This window comes from Diabrotica undecimpunctata, chromosome 6 (genome assembly GCF_040954645.1).
Source record: "Diabrotica undecimpunctata isolate CICGRU chromosome 6, icDiaUnde3, whole genome shotgun sequence".
NCBI classification, from domain to species: domain Eukaryota; kingdom Metazoa; phylum Arthropoda; class Insecta; order Coleoptera; family Chrysomelidae; genus Diabrotica; species Diabrotica undecimpunctata.
In genome coordinates, this window is record NC_092808.1 from 159,568,830 (window position 1) to 159,594,407 (window position 25,578).

The 25,578-nt window shown below is 32.2% G+C and overlaps 4 protein-coding genes across 4 annotated transcripts; 3 read left to right on the forward strand and 1 right to left on the reverse strand.

Moving 5' to 3' along the window:
* The first annotated feature begins 389 nt into the window (after window positions 1-389).
* Window positions 390-1,027, forward strand: Dim1 (thioredoxin-like protein Dim1). Its single transcript, XM_072533896.1, has one exon. The coding sequence runs from the start codon at window positions 528-530 to the stop codon at window positions 954-956; it is 429 nt and encodes a 142-aa protein (XP_072389997.1). The 5' UTR covers window positions 390-527; the 3' UTR covers window positions 957-1,027.
* A 1,818-nt stretch (window positions 1,028-2,845) lies between these two features.
* On the reverse strand, window positions 2,846-4,099 carry LOC140442936 (INO80 complex subunit B). The gene is made up of 3 exons (XM_072533898.1): window positions 4,021-4,099; window positions 3,558-3,961; window positions 2,846-3,318 (listed from the first exon to the last, which is right to left on the reverse strand). The coding sequence occupies exons 1-3, from the start codon at window positions 4,022-4,024 to the stop codon at window positions 2,923-2,925; spliced, it is 804 nt and encodes a 267-aa protein (XP_072389999.1). The 5' UTR covers window positions 4,025-4,099; the 3' UTR covers window positions 2,846-2,922.
* Window positions 4,100-4,496: 397 nt separating this feature from the next.
* On the forward strand, window positions 4,497-6,189 carry RpS3 (ribosomal protein S3). Its single transcript, XM_072535945.1, has 2 exons — window positions 4,497-4,954; window positions 5,799-6,189. Exons 1-2 carry the CDS (start codon window positions 4,558-4,560, stop codon window positions 6,128-6,130), a joined length of 729 nt encoding a protein of 242 aa, XP_072392046.1. The 5' UTR covers window positions 4,497-4,557; the 3' UTR covers window positions 6,131-6,189.
* A 5,002-nt stretch (window positions 6,190-11,191) lies between these two features.
* On the forward strand, window positions 11,192-16,121 carry LOC140444208 (importin subunit alpha-5-like). The gene is made up of 8 exons (XM_072535946.1): window positions 11,192-11,341; window positions 11,505-11,563; window positions 11,626-11,794; window positions 12,250-12,397; window positions 12,704-13,013; window positions 13,259-13,885; window positions 14,172-14,318; window positions 14,462-16,121. The coding sequence occupies exons 2-8, from the start codon at window positions 11,510-11,512 to the stop codon at window positions 14,558-14,560; spliced, it is 1,554 nt and encodes a 517-aa protein (XP_072392047.1). The 5' UTR covers window positions 11,192-11,341; window positions 11,505-11,509; the 3' UTR covers window positions 14,561-16,121.
* Window positions 16,122-25,578: the final 9,457 nt, after the last annotated feature.

Below are 25,578 nucleotides of genomic sequence, written 5' to 3' on the forward strand. Positions count from 1 at the left end.
TGCTTTTTATTTGATCAAAATTAATTCAATATCAGTTCGGAAACATCGACAGTATTAAATAAAAATACACAAATTTAATAAAAACATACTTAAACAAGTAATTAACAAAGAATATGTATATGCTTTTGTTGTTTAGTTGAAATATATGCGAAAAAAGTTAAAAATATTAAAAATTAAATTATTAAGAAAGGTAAAAATATTTATATACAAATGCCCGCAAGTGTGTTTAATTTGTATAAAACAAATAAAAGAAAAGCGAATGCTTTTCAAAGAAAGCAGCACAAGAGAATTTAAATTATTTATTTTTAATTATAAATTAAACCTTATTTTACGATTAGTTGTCTTGGCAACATTGCATATACAAAATTTTTATGACGGCTTAAGTTCAGATTGACATTTGACATCAGAGTGACAGAAAATAAACAGTGGAGTGAACAGTGAACTAATATTTTGCAAATATAATAATAAATTCGTTTAGGATTTATATAGGATATATATTTGACGATAAGTAATTACAATACTTCAAGATGTCGTATATGTTAGCTCATTTACACAACGGCTGGCAAGTGGACCAAGCTATACTCTCGGAGGAAGACAGAGTGGTAGTGATAAGATTTGGGCACGATTGGGACCCTTCTTGCATGAAAATGGACGAAGTGTTGTACAGTATTGCAGAAAAAGTGAAAAACTTTGCGGTGATTTATTTGGTGGACATTACAGAAGTGCCGGACTTTAATAAAATGTACGAATTGTATGATCCATGTACGGTGATGTTTTTCTTTAGAAACAAACACATTATGATCGATTTGGGAACTGGTAACAATAATAAGATTAATTGGCCGCTTGAGGATAAACAGGAGATGATAGATATAGTAGAGACAGTGTATAGGGGAGCTAGAAAAGGTAGAGGTTTGGTGGTATCACCCAAGGATTATTCTACTAAATATAGATATTAATTTACTTTTGTACAAGCTAGGTGTATCGTCTATTTATGTTATTTGATCTTAATAAATGTTTTTTTTTTTAATATATGTTTTATTTTAAATTCTGGCTGTGTATGACTCCTATGGATACAAAATTTCCAGAGATGGTCCGAAATTATCCTGACAGCCTGGCCCATACTGAGGTGTAGTGTTCTAGAGTCTACTGAAACATTTCAGGGCTGGATAAAATACTCTAGACCATCATTCGATATTCCAGTTTTCATTATTTGAAGTCCTTCAAGATAAATATAACCAAATCTACCTTGATGTTCTCTAAAGATGCTCTAGAATGTGCTTGGATAACTAAAAATTCTCTATAGAGAATGTAAAACAATGTTGACAGCCCTGAGGCAGTATGAAGTCTTCTAAATCATTTCATGTTGCTGTAAAGTCCTCCAAATCCTCTAAAAAATATTCCGATCTTCTCTAAAGGACTTCTAAAATAATGTAGACTGTTCTAAGGTACTCCAAAACTGCCTAACTCATTGTACATTACAGTTAAGCATTCTTCATTTGTAGAAGCCCTACAAAGACATCAAATGCTGCTCTGAAATTGTTCAGAGGGTCCTGAAACATTCCAGACAGCACTGAAATCCCTAATACCAACATGGTATTCTCCAGAACCCCCTAAAATTCTCAATACTGCTCTGAAATTCTTTGGAACCTCTTTAATTCATCTAAGTGTTCTCTGAAGGACTACAGAAAAACCTGGCATTCCGCTTAAGTCTTCTAGAGCTTCATCAATTGATATGGGACAGTACAAAATAGTCTAGACTGGTCTGAAGCCTTTAAGACTCCCAGTAAAATGTTACGGTACCTTCTGTAGAACTTCAAAATCATCTATGCTTATGTAAAATCAGCCAGAGATTCCTAAAACATTCCAAACTGCACTGAAGTCTTCCAGAATCACATCAAATCATGGTAAGTTACACTAAAGTTCTACAGAACCACAAAATCATTCCATGCTTCTTTGAAAATCTTGATAGTCCACTTAAAACATTTCAAATTGGTCTTAGCTCTTCCAGAGCTTAGTCAAAAGTTATAGGCAAGACCCAAAATAATTCAGACAGCTTTAAAGCTTTCCAGATTCCCCATAACATTCCATGCCACCCTGAAATCCTATATGGGACAGAACCACCAAAATCATTCCACACATCTCTGGTGCATGAATTCTCCATAGCCCTTGAAAAATTCCAGACCCCTCTGAAGTCTTCCCCTAATGTTACATGTGAGTCCCAAAATAATCTATATTGTTCTAAATGCTGTTAAATCAGGTTATTTTATCCAAAAATCACACAGAACAGCCAAAAACACTTTATACCTGTCTGAAATTTTCCAGACTCTTGAAACATTCTAGAATGCTCTGAAGTCGTTAAGAGTTAAAAAAACATCATGTTAATTTACCCTTAAGGCATACAGAGCTTTCTCGAATATGTTAAAGCAATCCCAAGATAATATAGATTGTCTTGAAGCCCTTTGGAGTTCTTATCTATATTCAACTGATGAAATATGTGGAGAAAATCGAAATGCTCAGTAAAACAAAATAAAAATTATACCCAAAGATTTTGCCAACTAATAACGAAATAAAGAAAACAAAAAGATGCCATATGTTAAACTAGGAAAGATAACTTTAACACTTTTTCATTTCTTTTTTTATGGCTATCTTAAGCATGATTAAATATCCATACCAATAAAACCATCAAAAACTTGTGATAGTTTAAGTAAACCTGTTAAAATTTTGCAACAGATATTGTTCAAAGTCTCTATGATTGCATTTGACTTCTCTGAAAGGTTTTCGTGTTGTTTGAAAGAGTTTAAAACTTGAATGAATGAAAAAAAATATTTTTAAATTAAAAACAGTGTAACAAAGCTATAGTTTATCTATATTATGATATTTATAAATTAAATACATTAATTCAGGACATAATACTTTCTTAATTTAAATAATAATCCTTGCAATATTATTTTTATAACACTTTAGACTGCACAAAGGAACCCCAGTTTGAGAACAAGAGTATTTCTTGATGTTACCACACCCCATACTGCAATAAACAGGTGGAGAAACCTTTGGTGCTTGTTGAACTTTCAATGGAAAATCAAAACCCTCCGGAAATGCCAAGATTGTTATATCACAAGTTTGTTTATACAGTACTGAGGGAATTGTGGTTCTTACAACTCTAGGTCTGGCTTGTTTAATAGCTTTGGAGTCTTGCTTTTTAAGAAGTTTCTCCATCGTTTTCTTCTTGTCCTTTTCTCTCTTTTCATCTGCTAGTTGTTTTCGTTTTTGGGATTTAATTGCTGCTTTTTGAATAGCTTCTGCTGTCATTACTTTTTCCTATAAAAGAATTATTACATTAAATATGATTGCACAAGCAAATAAAAAAGGAAAATACAAACTTTGTATTAAATAACCTGAGAAAAAGATAATTTCGAAAATATTTCTTCATTTTTCACAGTAGTTTCAATATTCTACAGATATAATAAGCCAGACTAATAAACTATTTTGTTATAAAACATAAATCTTGCAACTGAGATAAAAAGAAATGATCTCAAACACCCTAACAAAATAAGTACCTTATATCCTGTTGGCAGGGACATTAATGTTGGAGTGGCCACAGATGATGTTCCCTCTCCAGTTCTATCATACATAGCCCTCTGTCTCGCTGTCATAAGCGCTGGATCTTTAGATTTGATTTTCTTCAGCTCGTCATCTACGTCTTCTAACTTGCCAGATTCTATCGCTGTTAACCAACGTTCTTCATCACTTGAAGCACTATCTCGTTTTTTTCGTCTTTTACTCGAGCTGGAAGTCGATGGGACAGCAGTTTTAACTGGCGTTAGTGCTTTAGCTTTAGGGGGAGTAGTAATTTCGTCTACGATGACTAGATCATTTGAAGATGAGCCTTCTTCGAAAGTTATAGGTTTAGATTTCTTTTTTATTTTTTTACTGGGTCGTTTTGGAGACGGTATGTCTTGTTCTAAAATCATTATAGCTATAATTAATAAATATATTTATTTTAATCAATTTTGAACTTACCCATTTTTACTTATGTTTATTTATATTTTTAAATTATAGCGACATGTGACATATGACAGTGACAAACTACCAAACTTCTTTTTATTTTGAAGTGGCAGAAGCTGCTATTTTTTCACTTGAATATAGATTTTATGGGAAAGTCATACCACTAAATAAACCAATATAATGTTGATATTTTTAATAACTACTCTTAATAAAACACTAGGTTCTCTTATACTTTACGAATAATTAAGTTTTACGAGACTTTGAAATTAAATGATATCAAAAAAATTGACAGTGATACGTGTTAGGTTTTCTATTTTAATTATTTTATTTTATAAGCTATGATTGTTTTAATTAATACATATTTTTAAATTGTTTTAAGAAAATATTATTTTATAAAAACTATAGCATGTCGTCATAAATTGTTTGGAGTCTTGTAAACATGCCTTGTTTTAGGCGGAAATTTTGATGACAGAGATCAGTGCCACCAACAAAAAGTAACCAGATTTTAGTTACCTCGTGGCTGTTTCTTTTCTGTCTGCGACCTGAGCGAAAATGGCAACTTCAATCTCAAAAAAGCGTAAATTCGTTGGAGACGGTGTTTTCAAAGCCGAATTAAATGAATTTTTAACCCGTGAACTTTCCGAAGATGGTTATTCCGGTGTGGAAGTACGTGTTACCCCAACACGTACCGAAATTATTATTATGGCCACCAGAACCGACAGGGTGTTAGGTGAAAAGAACAGGAGGATCAGAGAATTGACTTCTGTTGTACAGAAGAGGTTTAGTTTTCCTCCAGATTCAGTGGTTTTGTATGGTGAAAAAGTAGCCAACCGTGGTCTGTGCGCTATTGCCCAAGCTGAGTCACTTAGGTTCAAATTGATCGGTGGTTTGGCCGTACGTAGGGCTTGCTATGGTGTATTGAGGTACATCATGGAATGTGGGGCTAAAGGTAAGCTAAATGATATTTTTAACATTTATTTTTTAAGTGAGCGACATAAAACTTCTTTTGTGGCAAATGTTTTTCTTGAAATCGACCACCCCCTTATACTTACAGAATAAGTACTTAAGTTAAAGAAATAAAGGAGAAGTGAAGCCTAAGATTCTGGAAGCTTTTAAGAAAAACTTGTCATGACACATTTATATACACTTTGTGAATGTTTTACATAAAAATTAAAGCTCTTTTGGTTACATTTAAGTTTCAAGAGTGACTTAAATGTAACAAAAAGAGAGATTGGGTTAAGTGTAATAACATTGCAGTTAACTCCAAATATTGCAAAATTAATATTAAATCACCTTTTAAAGGGAGAGAATGACATTACAGGAAGTTCTTGAACAGATGTCAGATGTTCTTTAGACCAGTCTTGTGTGGAAATATAGATGTGGGTTATTTAATACCAATAGTTATTGTTTGGGCTAGATAAGTGAATAATATCAATATTGTTTTATACAAATTAAAGAAAATAAATATGATGGAGGTTCAAAATATAGTCTGGGACAAATTTAAGAAATAAATAGAAGAATTCTGTTTAAGATTACAATAAAAGTATATTTGTGAACTTTTGGTAACATATTGATTTGCTAAATAGTTATTTTCAGTGTTTTATTATTTATAATGTTTATTATATATTTTAACTACTGTTATAGTCTGTTTTATATAATTGTTTCCTAGCTCTACATAAATATTTTCGTCAATAGATCTTAAAATTTAATTTGTCCATTTTGTTTTTGGGCTTTTTATATTAAAATAACTACCAAGATAATAGTTTTTAATATAAATTTTTGTTTTGTTATAGGATGTGAAGTAGTAGTATCAGGAAAATTGAGAGGACAAAGAGCCAAATCCATGAAGTTCGTAGATGGCCTTATGATCCATTCTGGAGACCCATGCAATGACTATGTTGACACAGCAACCCGTCACGTACTCTTAAGACAAGGTGTATTGGGAATCAAGGTTAAAATCATGTTGCCATGGGATCCCAGTGGCAAGACTGGACCCAAGAAGCCTTTACCTGATAATGTCTCAGTTGTAGAGCCTAAAGAAGAAACTCTTCCCCAATCCCCAAGCAGTGAAATTAAGGCATCAAAGCCTGATGTTCCTCCAGCAATTCCAGTTGCTGTAGCCTAGGGTTTAACTATGTTTTTATAAGTAAAAAAAGTTCTAATAAACAAATTTAAAAAAATAAACCTTTAATTTTCTATTAAGTAGGTATGTACAAGTAATTGTAAAGACAGTCTGAAGTTCTCCATGCTACAAAGAATTCTTCCATTATCATCATCATTCTGACTTGGAAAACTTGTATGGGAAGCATATATTATTTCTCATGTCTTTGTTATGTTCTTGGCCTTTCTCTTCTCTGGCCAATGAATATATCAAGATGTATTTTTCTAACTGGGTCATTTTGTTCCATTGGCATTACATGCCATACTCACCTCAAACTCTTTAAATGTTACAGGAGGAAATGTTCCTACTAAAATCAAGTTAGGTTAGACTGAAGTCACCAATAACATTACATTTAGAGCCTCTTTAAATTTTTTTGTTAGAATCTCACAGAACAACACTCTAAGCTACCTTGAAGTCTTCCAGGGCTTCCTTAAATATTTCAAAATAGTCTTAAAATATTCCACAACTCTAAAAGTAGTTTAGTCTGCTTAATTTCTACCTGAAATATTCTAGACTGCTCTGAAATAATCCAGAACTGCTGAAAATGCTTGTTAAGTTTCTCGGAGTTTTTTCCAGGCTTCCTTAAATGTTACAGAATAGTCCTAAAATATTTCAGACTACTCTTAAACCTTCCTTTTAATATTGAATTAGTTTACCCTGAAGCCCTACAAAAACACCAAAGGCCCTGCACTGCTCAAAAGTCATCCTAAGACCTCTGAACCTTTCAGATTGCCCTGAAATCTTCCAAACCTCTATTAAATCTTGTCAGTTTAGGCCTAAAGGCATACAGAATACTAATAAAATTATTCCATATTAAATTTCTCCACCTGTGAAAATACTCTAGGCTGTTGTGAAGATCTATAGAAACAAATGCATTTCATGCTGCTCTGAAATTCTCCATGACCATGACCTTCCAGAGTTTTTTGAAACATTTCAGAATTTCTTCAACCCCCTTAACCCCCCAAAACCTGACCCCCTTAAAACTTATTCAAAAATGTTTTTCTTTTCAATTTGGCAATAAAATGGATTAAGATACAATATACTTCAGGCATTTTTGTTTCAAATATACCTAGGTGGTCGTAAATAGCTGTCTAAATATTCATACGCTAGGCTTTCACAACACCATGTTTTTATTAGAAATTATACAATAATAGAAACGAAAGTAATGAACTAATGAATGTTTACAAAGAAAACTTAAAATTATAAACAAAATAAATTTATCTCAAGTGGTACAATTTAAAACAGTTAATGTGAAGTCCAACATTACATTTGCTGCAAATAAAAGTAACGCATTTATGGCATCTTGCACAACGTCTCTGTGTTTGATTTTTGATCGGCCAATGATTCAGTCTGTCATATCGAACTTCATCAAGGACATTTGAGGTTCTTTGAGGTGTAGGAGTAAAAAGATCATTCATTTCTTCAAGTAATAGCAAGGAATTGAAATAATTATCTAGGAAAATTTCACTTCCTTCGGGAACATATCCTAAAGCCATCCTTTTTGTAACAGAACTGCCTAAAGGTATATTAGTATCTCTTTGGCTTTTCCCCTCATATAGTTCAAACTTAACGCAGTATCCATTAGGAGTATTTAAACACCAAAACTTAAACCCAAATCGAATGGGCTTTCCCCTAATGAATTGTTTGAAATGATGACGACCGTAATAGGGTTCTATCGCCTCATCCAGAGACCATACAGTAGGTAACGGGTTTGCATACAATTGAAACTTTGATGACATATGCTTCGAAGGGGGTCTTACTTTTCTGCATTTATCCTGTGGATCAGTTTCGTTTTTATCACTAAAATGAAGGTATTTAAAAATAACCAGAAACCTATCACGGGACATAGCATTTGACACAGCCGGGTTGTAGGTGTTGGCCGATTTCTCCCAATACATTCTTCGATTTGGAAGTTTCACATATCCAGAAAGCAACAAAATAGCCAAAAATTTATAGAACTCATCAGGAGCAATTGTAAAAGATTCATTTCCATTTTTGTACTTCGCATATTTTTGGGACTCTTCGCAAATTTGTTGAACAAATTCCAATGGTCAGAAAAGCTTAAAAAAATCAATTGGGCGACCTCCTGACTAGATCATATCATTTATGGTTTGAGGTCGATTTTGAATTTGATTTTTTGTTTTTAAATTAGAATCCTCTGGCAACTCTTCTACAAAATGCAAGGGTTTCCACGAACATCTTGTTTTTTCGACTTTCAATTTTTTAGGCTTAGGTATGCTAATCCTGTTCTCATTTTTGAAGTAGAGGGTTCCAAATTCAATTCCATAATTTCACGGTCGTGTGTAATTATTTCCACCTGAGAGCACTCTGCTAGTAGACCAGGACCCAATAAATTTACGCTATTAGTATTCACCAAATTTTCTTCCTCTGGAACTTCATCGGTATCCGTGTCTCCGTCGTTTTCAGGGGGAAACAATGTAATATCTATTAATTGTGCACCGGCAAGTTCATCGTCACTATCGGACTCTTCCAGACACGCTATTAGCTCTTCGGTAGTGAGTGGTCTCCTAAAAAAAAACAAATATAAAATTACAATGCCTAACTAAACTAATGGTCATAAAATCCTAACGTATGAATTTTCATACGCTTAATTTTTGAATACCCTCGGTAACACAAAGTGATTCTGTATACCACTAAATATAAACAGTAGTGTAATATAACCTCTAAATGAAAAAATAAACAAAGAATCTGACTAAAAACATAACAACTTAGCAATATTTTTGTATAAAGACTTACCTCCTCTCCCACTTTTGACGGAATTTAGTTGTCGCGTCAGTTTGATTTGATTTAGAAGCCAAATTTTTAACTAAATACACCAATTAACCGGTAAAATATAAACACCACACGTTGTTTAATTGATATTTGACACAATAAACAGAAACCAGCGCCGTCTTTTTGCTGTAAAGTTAAACAAAAATGGTATTTTTTGCGTATGGATATTTAGACGGTAGGTTTTGAAGGGTTAAATCATATAAATTTACCTAAAGCACAACAGTTAATTAGAGGAATTAAACATTTGAATTACAAAGGCATTTAACCATTGCAGTGCTAATCCATCTGCATTCCATGAAGCTTTGAAATTCGCCATTACACTCCAAGCTGCTATGGGAGTCTTCCAAAACTTTCTTAAATAATACAAAACAGTCATTAAATACTCCAGACTACTATGAAACCCTCCAGGCTATTGTTAAATTAAACTAGTTTGATCTAAATGCCCACAAAGATCCCAAAGAGCTCCAATTCCGGTCCTAAACTATCCTGAAGCTTCTGAAATGTTACAGGTTGCCCTGAAATCATCCAGATCTTCCTTAAATCATGTTAGTTTACCCTGAAGCTTTATAGACTCACCAAAATCATTGCATGTTGTTCTAAATTTCTCTACAACCATCTAAAATACTCTAGCTTGCTCTGAAATCATGTATGTATCTCGAAGACATAAAGAACAAACAAAATCATTCCATACTGATGTGAAATTTTTCAGGCCCTACTAAAATCATGTTTGTTATGAATCCCCACAGAACTGTCTAAAACCTATCATTCTTGTCTGATATCATCCAGAGACTCGTGAAGTAGTCCAAATTGCTTTGAAATCATGTGCAGTTAGCTTAAATCATGTCATTTGCTCTGAAGCCTAGAGCAATTCAAGTTACTTCATCAAAACCTGAAGTTTCCCCAACAATTCCAGTTGCTGTGGATGTATAACTGTCAACAAATTATTGCAGAAAACCTTATCTTAAGCTTATTACAAAGTCATTTGTATTTGAGTGGTGGTGTTAAGTTTCCAGAGGTATCTACCATAAACAAATAGTCCAGTCATAGATGAACACAATACTACTGCTAACTGTTTTTGTTAGTAATCCCATCAAATAGAAACTACTCCATAATGACATGCAGATAATAAATTCTACATTAATTTGGTGGCCTTTGTAACTACATTTTTTTATAAGTTTATAATTACAAATTTATAAAATGAACATTCGTTTTTTATTCAATAGACATTTAAAACAAGTGATTAAAGAGTCTTCCGATATTCTGTATGATGAAAACATATATTAAAATCAGTTATTGTTTTATAACAAACAATTTCACAAAGATATTTACATGGAAGAAATGTTCCTTCCATGACAATGTGTAGTAAAGTCTTTTGTTTTTACAGAATTTTAGACTTAGTCTATTTTATTTAGCTTAGGACGACCGGTTTCGACCACAACAATTATTTTCTGGTCATATTCAGGTCTTTGGACATGTTAAATTAATATGCGAAAACAATTACATATAGTAACTAGAAGAGTTCTATCAGGTTTCTTGCAAACAGCGACAATATTACTAAGTCTCTGCAAGGATTGTTGATAGAAAGGATTGTAGAGAACGCTCAATTATGCTATACATCGAAATATGTGGAATAGGTCTTGAGGAGACAGTCTGAAAGCTACCTATTGTTGTCATTAAGAGAAAGTTAATTTATGTTATTGTTTGTGAGACTAGAAGTGATGTTATATTTATGGGATATAGGGAAACATATTAATGCAAAAAATAAATACAATATGATTAAAAAGCCGGTTTTATCGCGGGAAAATCAGTAATATCTTATTTACCATATCTTAGGTAACATACAAAAACAGGATTTGGTCATTTAAGAAACATTTGAAATCATACATAAATATGTAAATAAATAGTGAAAGATCTCAAATTATATATTTGTTCTAGAAAATTGAAACAAGAATCCATTAGTTTTAACATTATATACATATAGGTGTATAATGTATTGCCCGTCCATCAAAGCATCTTGATTTTTTAGTATTGTATATAATATTTATTATTAATAAAAATAAATCAAAGAGTTTGTATGTCACTTTTATATATTTTGAAATTATTCAGGCGTGAAAGATTTCATTTGGCTTATTTTTTTTTGTATAAACACGATCAAGTTTAAATTTACCGCAAATTAGTAGCCATTATTTTATCCTGTCCAATCAGATACAAGGACGATCGATATAATTTTCCATTGGACAGTTTCAAAGCTGTCAAAACTGACAAAAAAGGTAACCGAAAATCGTCATTTTTATCAAAACCACTATCGTTAAGGGTGTTTCTTTGTTCAACAGGTTTTATATTTTATTTCTATTCCTATATTGTCTACTACATTAAAACAAGGTAGGCAAAATATCTGACGTTAACTACTATTTTTTTAGAGGATGTAATTAGTATGGCGTAGTTTTTTATCGTACATGGTGAACAAAATTCCGGTAGTTTTTGTGCCCTTTGTAAGTAGCCATTGAAAACGTGGGTTATCCTAATTAGTTTTTTGATATTGCAGGAAAAATGGCAGATGAAAACAGAATTAGATCTTTTAAGAACAAGGGCAAGGATACTGAGGTTAGTTAGTTTACCATTTTTTGTATTGGAGTGTTAGTTTTTAATGTATTTTTCTCAATTAGGAAATGAGACGAAGACGTATAGGGCAAACTGTTGAACTCAGGAAAGCAAGGAAAGATGACCAACTACTTAAGAGAAGGAATATCTCCACTAGTGAGGAACCTACATCTCCACTCCAAGAGAACAACTCAGTGTCTTCACCTACTATGTCTGCAGAAGAAATTATGTATGGTGAGTAGGTTAATAATCATTCTGATTGATAGATTTATTATGGAACTGACACAGAATTCATTCATTAAAAAAATGATCTCAATCTCAAGTGAATTCAGTATGTATTATCAGTTTTATTTTTTATTATTTATTCAATGTATTCTTGTTATCTTTTGTTTTTGTTGTGAATTCAGTGAGATCATAGTAAAATTCCATCTTACTCATGATTTTTTGTGCGATCCCTCTTCATAGGGATGAAAAGCATCAGGAAGTAGTTGTTTAAAGTCTTTCATTCAATTCTAGGCTTTGATTTTGCTGCTGTACCACATCATTATCACCAGTTTTGCCATTGTTTTTTATTATTATTGTTTTTATTTTGCATGTAATTTATTCTATCAAATTTGATTCTATTTTGGGTTCTTCATATTATGGAGATAATACTGTATCAAACTGTATTTAACAAAATAATTTTGTAGGTATGATGAACTCAGATGAAGCTATTCAATATAGAGCTACATTGGCATGCAGAAAGATTTTGAGCAGAGAAAAAACACCACCAATTGATCACATGATCCGCCTGGGAGTTGTACCTAGATGTGTGGAATTCCTGACAAAAGCACACAAGTAAGTAGTAACTATTAAGACAAAATATATTTTTTAAAGATAAACTGGAAAGTGCAAAGCTCTGACAACCTACTGTCCAGGTTAATATAACGCTTTGCTTTATCTGTAACAGAAAACAATTTTTCACCGTATCTTGCAATACAATATTCATCTGCCTCTAAATTTTAGGCTTAAGAGGCCTAATGAGACTCAAGAGAGGTAAAGCTATTGAAGATGTCTTTACTTATTGTGCAAAACATACATATTTTGTGTTTTCGTATTATAAATTCTTCAAATTGCTAAAGAATCTTCATCAATATTTTTTAGTCCATCCCTTCAATTTGAGGCTTGCTGGGCCCTAACCAATATAGCCTCTGGAACATCAGAACAGACTGCAGCTGTGGTTCAGGAAGGAGCCATTCCTCGTCTACAAGGACTCTTATCTTCCCCTCGAATAGATGTAGCAGAGCAAGCTGTTTGGGCACTTGGTAACATTGCAGGAGATGGTTCAACAACTAGAGATATGGTTTTGTCCTGTAATGTCCTTGCAGATCTTCTTGGCTTGATAAAACCAAGTACCTCTTTGTCATTATTGAGAAATACTGTGTGGACTATTTCTAACTTATGCAGAAATAAGGTAAGTTTATGTATTGATTTATTTCACAACCTAAGGTACTTAAGATCTGTTTAAAATGAAGTTTACATTGGAAATTTATAAGTATTCATCAGAAAGAAAATATTGCAATTCTTCCAAGCATGTATATAATATGTCAAAATATGCCATAGAACATGTCAGTTTGGTAAAAAACCAATTTTTTATTTACCAAATTTGCCAAAATAACATTAAATGAGTAAAGTAATGAATTTTTTTGTATTTTTTAGAATCCCTCTCCAGATTTCAACCTCCTTAGGCCAGCACTTCCATTTATAGCACGCCTTTTGAATCACAGTGACCCAGAAGTACAAGCAGATACCTGTTGGGCTCTAAGCTATCTAACAGATGGTCCAAATGAAAAGATCCAAGCTGTACTAGATACCGGACTCATTGACAGGTTGGTTCAGCTACTCTACAGTGAACACGGTACAGTCCTGACACCTGCCTTAAGAGCTGTAGGTAATATAGTGACAGGAAATGACCAGCAAACAGACTGTGTGATCAATGCAGGGGCATTAAATGTATTGGCAGACCTTCTACAACACAGTAAACTGAATATTGTCAAAGAAGCAGCTTGGACAGTGTCCAATATCACTGCAGGTAACAGTGAACAGATTCAGAAAGTTATCGATGCTGGTATACTCCCACCATTACTCCATGTCCTTCAAACAGGTGACTTTAAGAGTCAGAAAGAAGCTTCTTGGGCTGTGACGAATTTTACAAGTGGAGGTACAATCTCACAACTTGCCAAACTAGTGGAAGCTGGTGCCTTGAAACCAATGTGTAATCTTATCAATTCCAAAGATCAGAAGACTGTCCTTGTTGTTTTAGATGGACTTAACAACATACTCAATGTAAGTTCTTGTTTACTCTATTTTTTTAATATGTATGTCTTTTTTAATAGTTTTATAAAGTTGAATGACAGAAGAGGTGATATAGGAGGAGAAGAGTGAATGTAGATTGATATTTGTGGAGGGGGAAGAGAGTGTGTGTGGAGAGAGGACTTGTATTGGGGAGAAAATGGAAAAAGAGGGAGAATTAGAGGAGATTGAAAAAGAGTTCAGGGGAGTGGGCGATAGATAAAGAGGATAGAGAGGAGATACAGTTAAAATAATATTGCCTATTTTTGTTTATTTCTAGGCTGCTAATAAGATGGGTCAAGTGGAGAAGATAGCTATTATGATTGAGGAATGTGGTGGCCTAGATGGAATTGAAGCCTTACAATCTCATGACAATGAAAAGATCTATGAGAAAGCTCTTAGTATCATCGAGAACTATTTCTCAGAGGTAAGTACCTTGTTTTTAACTTTATTTTCTATATTAAACAAATGTGAATGAAATAATAATGCAAACTGAATAAAAATAATCATTAATAAATAATCTAGGACTGATTTCTTTGGAGATTATTGATGTTATTTTTTGGGTTTTAGGGTGGTAATGACGATAATATGCCAGCCCCAGTTACAGCAGATGGCCAAATGCAGTTCTCATCCCCCACACAAGTGCCTAATGGAGGATTCTCATTCTAAAACCAAATTTCATAAAGTATACAACATTTTGTACTCCATTTTATATCCGATCTCGCCATTCCATATTATTAAGGATAGAAATAGAAGAAAGATTGCTGATTAATTGTTAAATTAGAAAAATTAGAATCGAGACCTGGAAGGAGACTAACAATGTCATTAGTAATGTTTTTAAAGGTGAAATACTCCATGTTTGTATCATAAAGTTTGATTTTTTAAGATGTCTTCTTTCTGTGAAATGTTGAAAGTGTTGAAATAATCAGAAGAACAAATCATTTATTTTCAATAATTAGGATTTTATTGTAGATGTCTGGCTTTTTCGATTATATGTCATGTGTTATTTTAACTAGTGTTGTAGATACTATAACATAACTTTAACAACTTTGAAAAACTGTATTTAAAACAAACAGTTTTAGAACAATACTGTACATATATCTTTCATATTGGAAATGTGTCCATGGAAATTTTATCAAAAAATAGTTGTATATTACTGTTTTATTTGAACTTTGTCATGTGACATTTGAACTACTATCTGATAATGGCTTGTAAAATTCTCAAACAACTTTATGAGATACCTTGAACAACTTTTGGAAATTTGCACAAGCATATAACATATTTTATTAAACAGGAAACAATTTTAACTGATACAGAACAGATATTTTAATTAGGAAATCTGCCAGTGGTCTGGATGGACACTTGTTGGCCATTTTATTATAAAATAGTCTTACAGTAAGGTTTTATTCTGGCTATATATGTCAGGTGACATTTGGACTACTATCTGATAGTGGTTTGTAAACAGCTTTAACAGCTTTAGAATTTTTCTTGAACACCTTTTGAATACTTGTAACAGGTGTAGAAGAAAATTGTATATATAAACAAATATTTTCAGGATAATAAACAACAAGTATGGAAAATCTACCTGGATGTGGCTGCCACTTTTCAGCTGGTTTGTCAAAAGATTGTTGTACAATAGGCTTATGTATGATATGACATTTGAACTACTTTTTGATAGTGACCTGTAAACATTTTTAACAACTTACATTCAACAAGTTTTGAAAATTTGAACAGTCTATTTTGAAACAAAACATTTTCAGAACAATAAAGAAAATACTATTGCATAGAAAATCGGCTCATTGATGTCAAGTGGCACTTCTTAGCCATTTTGTAAAACGACAATTATATAGTGTTTTTCTATTTGTTTCATACGACATGTTACATTTGAACTACTTTCTAATAGTCTCCTATAAAAGTCCTGTCTTTTACACTTTTTGAACCCACAACAAAATGTGCCAGGTTTTTTCATTGTGTCAAAATTTAATTGTATCCTACTCTTTCTAGACAGTGTTGCATTCATATTTTACATTTATACATGGAGCTGATCGTGCTTCTGATTATTTTAGTGTTATATACATTGAATGTTTACTATTTTTAGGTCTGTTGAGATAAACTTGAAACGTATCATGTTATTTTGAGATATTATTTGTAAAATAGCTTATTGGCATTTTAATTTGTAGTTTAATGTTTTGATACTTTTACATTAACAGTTTATATACAATAACAAGTTTCTCGTTGTTTTATTTCAATCCTTATATTCCTCACCCTTTGTAAAAAGTAATAAAGACAAGTGGTAGATGATTGGTATACATCTGACAGCATTTGTAGGGTAAAACTGGGAGGAAAGTATAGAAAAATTCTCAGTACTAATGGTCATCACTTAACAAATCATAAACATGAATAAAATAATAAAAATATGAAAACCTTAAAGAAAAACAGTACAATTCAAGACAAAATCAAGAATATACCACAGAGAAGAAAAATAAAACATCCAAAGATCAAGAACAGCAGGACTTGCAAAAAGTTTCAAGAAAATACAGAACAGATATTTTATAATATAGGAAATCTGCTCATAGTTGTATTTAGTAGTTTGTAGCTCTACAGAATCACCAAAATCATTCCATGGTGTTCCGAAACACTCCAGCCTACTCTTTAAGTCCTCTACCCTATTCCTTAATTATCCAGTTTACCCTAAAATTACACAATCACCAAAATTATTCCATACTACTCCGAAAGATTGTACGCTGATGTGAATACTTTCAGAGCTTGCTCGTATATAGAATCGTTCCAACATATTCCAGACTACCTAAAAACTTTTAGTCCTCTTTAAATCAAATTAGGTTAGCCCGAACCTCAAAGAAACTGCCAATAATATACCATACTGCTTTGAATTTCTGCAGGACCACTTTAAATACTCCAGATCTTTCTAAAATATTCTCAAATGCTCTATTTTGAAAAGATAATCGACGAATATGTCGTGAAACACTAGGGAAAGCCCAAATACTAGGATGGCTGTGTCGTGTGAAAATAATCTCACTATACAGAGTGTCAAACTAATAAAATGTCTGCTGCAAAGAGAGGGGCAGAAATTTCAAGAATCAAATGGTAATATTAATATAGGTAAATAAAATTACTAAGATTTAAAAACTGTCAAGGAAAGAGTGGGGAGGTGTAGTCATCAGGTTTAGCTTAAGCTTGTGGCCTTTAGAGCCTTTGTGCTAGGTATAGTATGTTTTTGACATTTAAGTCACAGAATCTGTCTCAGCTACATTCATAACGTTTTTTGTGTAAAAGTGAAAAGTTAAACTATTAATGAATTACATATCACTATGTAAATAAATAGTTGTAGCTTACCCCTTACTATCATTTTTTGTAAGAGCCTTTAAAATCCTGTAATACCTGTACGTACGAGATAATTAGGTGTAAACATTTTTGATTCTCAATTATATCGTTATCTCTCAAAACCTATCAACTAGAACTTCTTAAAAAAAATTCACAAAAAATGAAATAAAAAAATATTAAGTATACAACAAAGCTCCATGATTATTACCAATACCATCACACCAATTCGTGAAACATAAAACAACATTCAACAATACAACAGGTACATAGAGTTGTGGAAAGAATCAATGAAGAGTTTGAAAATAATGGGCACTGCTCAGCGGTATTCCTGAACGTAGACCAGTCAAATCTGGCATGGAGGTCTTTTATGTAAACTAAATTTTATACTCAATTTAATAATAAAGTGCCAAACGCTAATTTAGAGCCTATTTGTTTTCTGCTCCTCGGTCACAACACAAAGAGTTGTAGAAAGAATCAATGAAGACTGAATATAATAGGTTATAGGTAGGTACTGTTTAGCGGTACCTATTCCTGGACCTAAACCAGTCAATTGGTAAAGTCTGGCATATAAAGGTCTCTTATGTAAACTAAAACAGAATTTAGCACAAATTACTATATAATCTTAAAGTCCTATATTACCAACAGAAATTTCCACTTAAAATATGAGAATGAATACACAAGCATACAAGAAATTCTCGCCGGCGTGCCCTAAGGAAGTATCCTAGGACACTTATTATACCTTATATTCACTGCTGACCTGCAGACAGGTACAAATATTACCACAGCCATATTTGTGGATGATACGGCAACACTAGCATCTAACAAAAATCCCAAAATAGCTTCAGAAATCCTACAAAATAAATTAAATAAAATACAATGCATGACAAATAGGAGAGTCAAAATAAATGAAAAGAAATCACTACAAATAACATTTACTGGGCGTATGGAAACTATCCGACTATATACTTAAACGGTAAGGGAATCCCACAAGGGAATGAAGGCAAATATGTATGTACTTGGACAGAAGATTTAACTGGAGGTAGCATTATATTTACTAAGCGAAAACAACTGGGTCATAATTTGAGGAACATATGTATTGGATGTTAGCCAGAAAATCAAACCGATCAACTGAAAATAAAATATTAATCTACAAATCCATCTTCAAACCATTTTGGACTCAAAAATATTAAGAATAATGCTAGGAGTTCCATGGGGGTCATAACCAATGAAGCCGGAGTACATACGTCAAAAATGATCAAAAAGTGGGCGAAAAAATATACAGAGAAAAGTGCATTCGAATGTGTTCGCAAAAAGTTAAGTATAAACATTTGTGTCAAATGTAGTAAATATTAAGAGATTGTATAGATAAATTGTAATATAAGTGGGATTAAACAAAATTATATCGTTAGGAATATTTGTTTGTAAAAGTTTTAAATAATACGTTTATTTAAAAAAAAATCTGTCACTGATAATAATCAGTGGTATTATTTCTGGGTTTGTTCAGGTGTAACATATCACAATCACGGTCAAATGGACATTTATTGTAATAAGTTATCAAATTCATGATGAATAAAGTGCCTCAATAATACAACCAAACAATATAGACGCATATGCATTTATATTCTTTGATACAACATACATCTCCACCATCCACCATATTCTACAATTAATTAATTTAAGTTTATTTCTGTTAGATGCATTAACCACATCAGCGCCATCTAGTGCGTAGGCGTAAATACTTACAAATGTAGAATTCTGTCGCAAACTTCGGTTATCTTACCAAACTAATCGATGAATTAGTTGCCGTAGATGGCGCAGATGCAGTTTCATTCATAGTCCCAGTTCATTCATTATTTCATCCCCGGCAAAGTCAGGGTTCAGTTGTAGTAAAATCGAAAATTTGAATTAATTAGCAAGATCACAGAAACATACACTGTTCCTTCGCCGGACTTGTAGCTGATGTGATCAGAGTATTTTTTGGGGTTTTAAAGTTTGGGTAGTAGAATATTTGGTGTTGCTGCCCACCTGTAAAACTCAGAAAAGTACCTGAGGTCATCGATACTACTTCCGAAATAAACAATGAGTTGTCGGTACTATTTTCGGCAGGTAACGTAGCTTTTTACTAGACGAAACTATTGTGTAAGTAGTTTGTTGTTATATGAATTATCGAATCAATACAGCTAAGATATATATACATTTACGTGGGAGTTGAACAAGGGAAACTATTCTTTGTCTGCCAAATAAATTTCCAAGGAATATGTTTGTTTGAAAAATCGATATTTGCATCTTTGGGAAAAATTAAAATATTGTTTGTCGTTCTTGGAAACAGTTAAAAGTTGAAAAAAAATTTTGTTTGCTGTATTCATTTGTGATACACTAGGTATATTTTGTACTAATTAACACAAAGTTATAGTTAATCTAGAGTGAATAGTAACTTTACGCAACGGAATATTAAATTTTTCTATCCTTTTGTGTGTTCTTTTAATTTTTGTTGTTTGTTGTTTATTTTTCTCATATTATAATACTATAATGTTTACTTTATTTATTTATTTAATAATAATAGTCTCCCGTTTTATACCGCTTCGCGGCTTTGGGAGTATAGCAGGGTAGTCTGCTATATCTAGGGCCTATGGTATACAAGGAAGGTAACATGGCCAGTGCTACGCTTCAACCGCCTATTATTACCCCTGGTTTTACCCAAGGTACTCATTTTATTCAGGCTGAGTCGACCTGGGGCCTATAGACATTTTTAAAAATGTCTAGCTGTTCTTGCCGGCGGTAGGATTCGAACTCCGGATCACCGGCATGCGAGGCAAGCATCCTACCGCTTGCGCTACGCAGGCCCTTTATTATTTATTTATTTACAGTCGATTAACACTTATTTTAATTTATTTATATTCCTCTAACACAATAACCCTAAACGCAATACTTCACGTTACAAGTATATTTACTAGAGTAACTCTCTACAATTAAATTTCCTTTATATATCTATGTTGGTCCCTCTATTCTGAAATTCCATCGACGTCTCTCAGCGAACTGTCGATTCGTTGAACAAGTTTCTAGGGCCCCTCGTGACGTCATAGTGCCATGACTTGATAATCTCAAACATCAGCTTAAGCTCGGGATACACCAATCATACAGCCTTTCCATCCTACTCCGATCATACATAGTTCAGCGGCTGGGTATCTCTCTGTATATATGGAAAGGAGGATAGTTGAAAATTACTCCATCTTAAATAAAGTGAGATGTGGGACTATATATTTGTATTCGTATTCAAAAAATTTACATAAGATAAAATAGTTTTCAACTATCCTATTTATTTCGTATATTCGTATTTCAGAAAGGTACCCAACCGCCGAACTATTTATAATCAGAATATAATCGAAAGGCTGTAACAAAAAGACAGATGTGTATGGGAATTATAATGAACTTGTTCCATTCTTGGGGCATTTCTTCGTAGTCCCACACTTCTACCATTAGCTCAGTGAGCTAATGCCGAATTTTGATGCCGAAACAGGCAACAGATTTTTTCCTTGAGTGAACAAAAAAAAATTAAGAAATTTTTCCATGTTAGCATCAAAAATCATTTAATTTTATTTTGCTATTTCAAATCGTTTGCACATTGAATACAATTTTAAACGAAGTAAAAAATTTCCACGAAAATTTTTATGAATTTCAAATCAAGTAATAGAGAACCCTTTCACTTTTTAAAAATAGTGTACAATTTATATGACTGATGTAATCAGTATCCAAAACATAATATTATAAACAATCATAAATATTCATTGTTTGTCACTTTCTTCTTATATAAAATATAAAATAAATCGTCTTTTGCTATATACTTTATTTCCAAATTAAAAATATTCTAATTGGCCACCTACAAGCCATTAAAATTTTGATTGTGCAGTTGTGACCTCAGGGATTTGGCCGTAATGTGGGTCAAGAATAGAAGTCAAAACTCTACTCCGGTGTCATCGATATATTTGTGATATATGGCTTTATTAGATTAAAGGTGAATCGGTTTGAACCTGATTTATTTGATGGTACGAAGATAATCTGACATTTAAATCCACCAAGACGTAAAGTTCGCCGAGATATGCGTGAAGAATTTCTTATTTAAAGTTCTAAAGCTTCGTGGATCTCTTTTATGAATGAGTTTTTTTACTTAAATACACACTAATATAGACAGATAGTTTATTGATAATAATAATACAAAAGTACTTTAAAAGTCAAATATAAATATACTCAGTCACATTAGAAGTGTTACACCCAGAAGGAATAATTTCTTGAACTTAATTTTGTGACAACATGGTAGATTTAAATCAATTTAGCTTTCAGCCAGTGAACTATTACAGAAATAAAAAATAGTAACAGCAAAGATCCTGATGGGTTTAACACAAAAATTATTAAAACAATAAAAGATATTAATAAAAGATATTCAACCTCTAACAACTTTAATAAATCAATCAATATCTTGTAATACTTATCCTCAAGTTTTCAAAACTGCAAAGGTAGTACCTCTGTTTAAGAATAAAGGCTCTATTGATGATTATAACAACTATCGACCCATTTCTTTGTTGCCCATTTTATCAAAAGTTTATGAACGAATTTAAAAAAATCAAATTATTCTACATTTTGAATCTAATAAACTGTTTGCCATAAACCAGTACGGATTCCGAAAAAATAAAACAACAACTTTAGCTTTTGATCATTTCACTAGTAATGTTTTGGAAGGGTTTGAAAAATATCTTGATACTCTTGCATCGTTTTTAGATCTTACTAAGGCTTTCGATTGTGTCACACATAGTATTTTGCTTAGAAAACTTCCTTATTATAATTTTCATAATGATGCTATTCAACTAATTGATTCATATCTATCAAATCGTGATCAATATGTTCACTTCAACCAGTGTGATTCTCAAAAACAATCTCTGTTGTTTGGTGTCCCTCAAGGCTCGGTTTTGGGTCCAGTATTATTTCTTATCTATATTAATGATCTAGTGTACTCTCAAAATGAAACAGTTAACACTGTTTTATTTGCTGATGACACTACTTTCTATACAAGCTATCACCCTTCTGAATTCGACATCCTTGATTACCAAACATCTGAAAAAAACTTATTCAATTGGTTTTTAACTAACCGTCTTTCTTTGAACAACTCTAAATCACAAAGTGTTAATTTTACTCTAAGAAATAACACTTGCGTTGAAAACGCTGCTCTACCACAATGTGTAACCGGAGCGAAGTTTCTGGGGATATATTTGGATGCAGGATTAACCTGGGAACAACATATAGTTATTCTATCGAAAAAGCTTTCCCGACAACTTTTCCTCTTTAGGAACCTTGTACAGGTGACTTCCAGGGAAACTATTTTAACAGCCTATCATAGTAATTTTCATTCTCATCTGACATATGCTATTCTCTCCTGGGGTCACTCTTGTCACATTTATAAAGTGTTTTCACAACAAAGAAAGTGTGTTCGTATTATCTCTGGGCTCTGTTATAGAGCAGATTGTAGAAACTCCTTTAGAGCTTTACAAATTTTGACTTTACCTTGTGTATATATTATGCAGTGTCTGTTGCACATTAAACAAAATCTTAGTCAATACAATGCACATGTAGATTTTCACAAGTATCCCACCAGATTTAATAATAATCTTATACCAGAATTTAGCCGTCTTGAGAGATCCAGTAATGGTTCAAGGTATTTAGCCATAAAATTCTATAACTTAGTGCCAGCTAGAATAAAAGCTCTTAATTTTCATCAGTTTACGGCGAAAATTAAGAGCTACCTTATAGTGAATGCCTTTTTTACGTATGAGGAGTATTTTACCTCCAATTTTAATTTGTTGTAATTGTTGTAAGTATATTTTAAAACACTGTATTTATCTTTTGTGTTTATATTTATGCGTTTATTAACTATATTGACATATTTTATCTTTGACTTGTAAAAAATACTTTTGTATTGATGTATTACCAATAAACCATCTATCTATCTATCTATCTATGTCTTTAAAAAGACAACCAAATGCAATAATGACAGTAAAATTTTCCTACAGGGATCCCATGATAATCCCATAAAAGAAGGATACTAGATATGCCACTCAGGTGTATAGACAACCAACACACACCAACAGATATCTAAATTACAAATCAGATTTCAACATCAATATTAAAAAGGGAAAATTCGATCTTAAAGGTAAAACATTTCTTAACATCTGTTTCAGTAAAAAATGATTATCTTTTGTCGTTTATAAAAAAATAATTTTTAAGAATAGACCGAATGGAACAGAAAAACTTAGAACGAGATCCTACAATATTCACAAGAAATAATACGAAGAAAATAACAATAACATACATAAAGGGATTATCTGCAAAATTTAAAAGGATAGGAAATAAATTCAACATTTCAACAATATTTAAAACAACAAACACATTGAGATCTATTTTATTTAAAACTAAACCTAACAATGAACAAGAAAGAACAAAGATGAAACATTAAGACGATTAAATGTTAAAATAAGTAATCAATCTTATATATATATAAAAAAATATATAGATCTCAAATATAAAAACACGCATGGGAAAATGAACATAGTGTTCACTGGAAAGATTCAAGTATAGTCCTAAAAGAGACAGATGGTAAAAAGAGAAAAAACAAAGAAGTGACTCTAATTATGCTAAATCAGACCAATTGCATCGCAAATTCCTCGGTAGAATGCAGTAGGATCTGGTTACCCACATAAAAAGAGAAAATCTAAGAGAGAGGAGAACTGACCACAATAATTTGTTGCATCAATGGCGCTAGAAGTTTTATTCCGCCAGCATTCATTTTCGTAAAGAAAAAGAAAGTAGGAGAGAGAATGTTTGACTCTGGACCAGTTGGTAGCGCCGTTTGGTTCAGTAATTCTGGGTGGATCAATGCAGATATATTTCATAAATGGCTAAAGTTCTTTATTAAAATAGTGCGGTCATCTAAACAGCAGTGCTTTTAATTTTTGATAACCATAGTTCGCATTTAAATTTAAACTCTATTATTCTCGCCAAAGAACACGGCGTCATCATGTTTCACCACACAACACGCATAAACTTCAATTACTCGATGTGACAGTATTCAGATCGTTTAAGTGGGCATTTGAAATTGCAGTGGTGACTTTTAAAAGAGTTTTTTTCTCTCAAAATATTACCTCTGGGTTTCAAAAATAAAGCATTTGCCCATTAAACTCCGAAGTATTCTCTGACCTGGACTTTTCTCCTCAAAAAGCCCTCAGAATAAGGGCTCAAGTAGCCAAACTGAAGTACAGTTGCAGCGGGGACTTTTTTACAATGCTTCCTTTTAGGGTTCCCAAGGAAATCTTACCTTTTTCTAGAGCTAAAAGATTTACTGAAGTTAAACACCGGACCAGAAGCCAAATATCAGAAGTATTTACAAGTTTACCTTTCAAAGCGGAACTAGAAATCAAAGAAAATAAGAAAACGACTAATAAGAAAATACCAAAGAGAAATTTGACCGAGAACACCGAAGAAAGTGAGAATAAATATTGCAAACAAAAGTAGTTAGGTATTATTGACTGAGACTTTATGTAAAATAAAGTTTTATTTTGAGGTTGCAGTCATTAATAGGGCAGGAAAGTGAAACTCTTTGTTCTTTAATCAAACTTTCGCAAAATTTATTTGCTTCTTCAGGATATGCTAAAATATGGTATCAGTAAATACAATGAAATTAGAATTAAGTACCATTGTATAAAACTAGTATAAAAACTTACACCATGAGGTTAATCCATTAAATTTTTAAATTGACAAAACATTAAAACTTAACTTATTAAAATCATATATTTATGTAAGTACAATATTTTAATTTTATATAAATTCATTATGACATTGATTATTATATTGATGTTTGATTTATTTTCTGTTTATTATATTTTTTGTTGTTGATAATTAGCTCTTGATTGTTATTATGGTTACGTACAAAGTGGCGCCAAATATGAATATTTAAATTTTTTGAAATTATAGTATTTATGTATAGTCAGAAAATCTAATATTACGAAAATTAATACTATAATTTTCTATTATAGTATTATATTATACTAATAATCCTGCGCTATTAATGACTGCAACCTCAAAATAAAACTTTATTTTATATATATATATATATATATATATATATATATATATATATATATATATATATATATATATATATATATATATATATATATATATATATACAGACGGTTGAAGGTAACCGGGAACGACCCAATACTAAGGAAGCAATAAAAAAACGGGTGCTTCTAAGTGAGTGTATTTTATTAAAAGTCAAGCTTTCGCCACATAATTTTGGG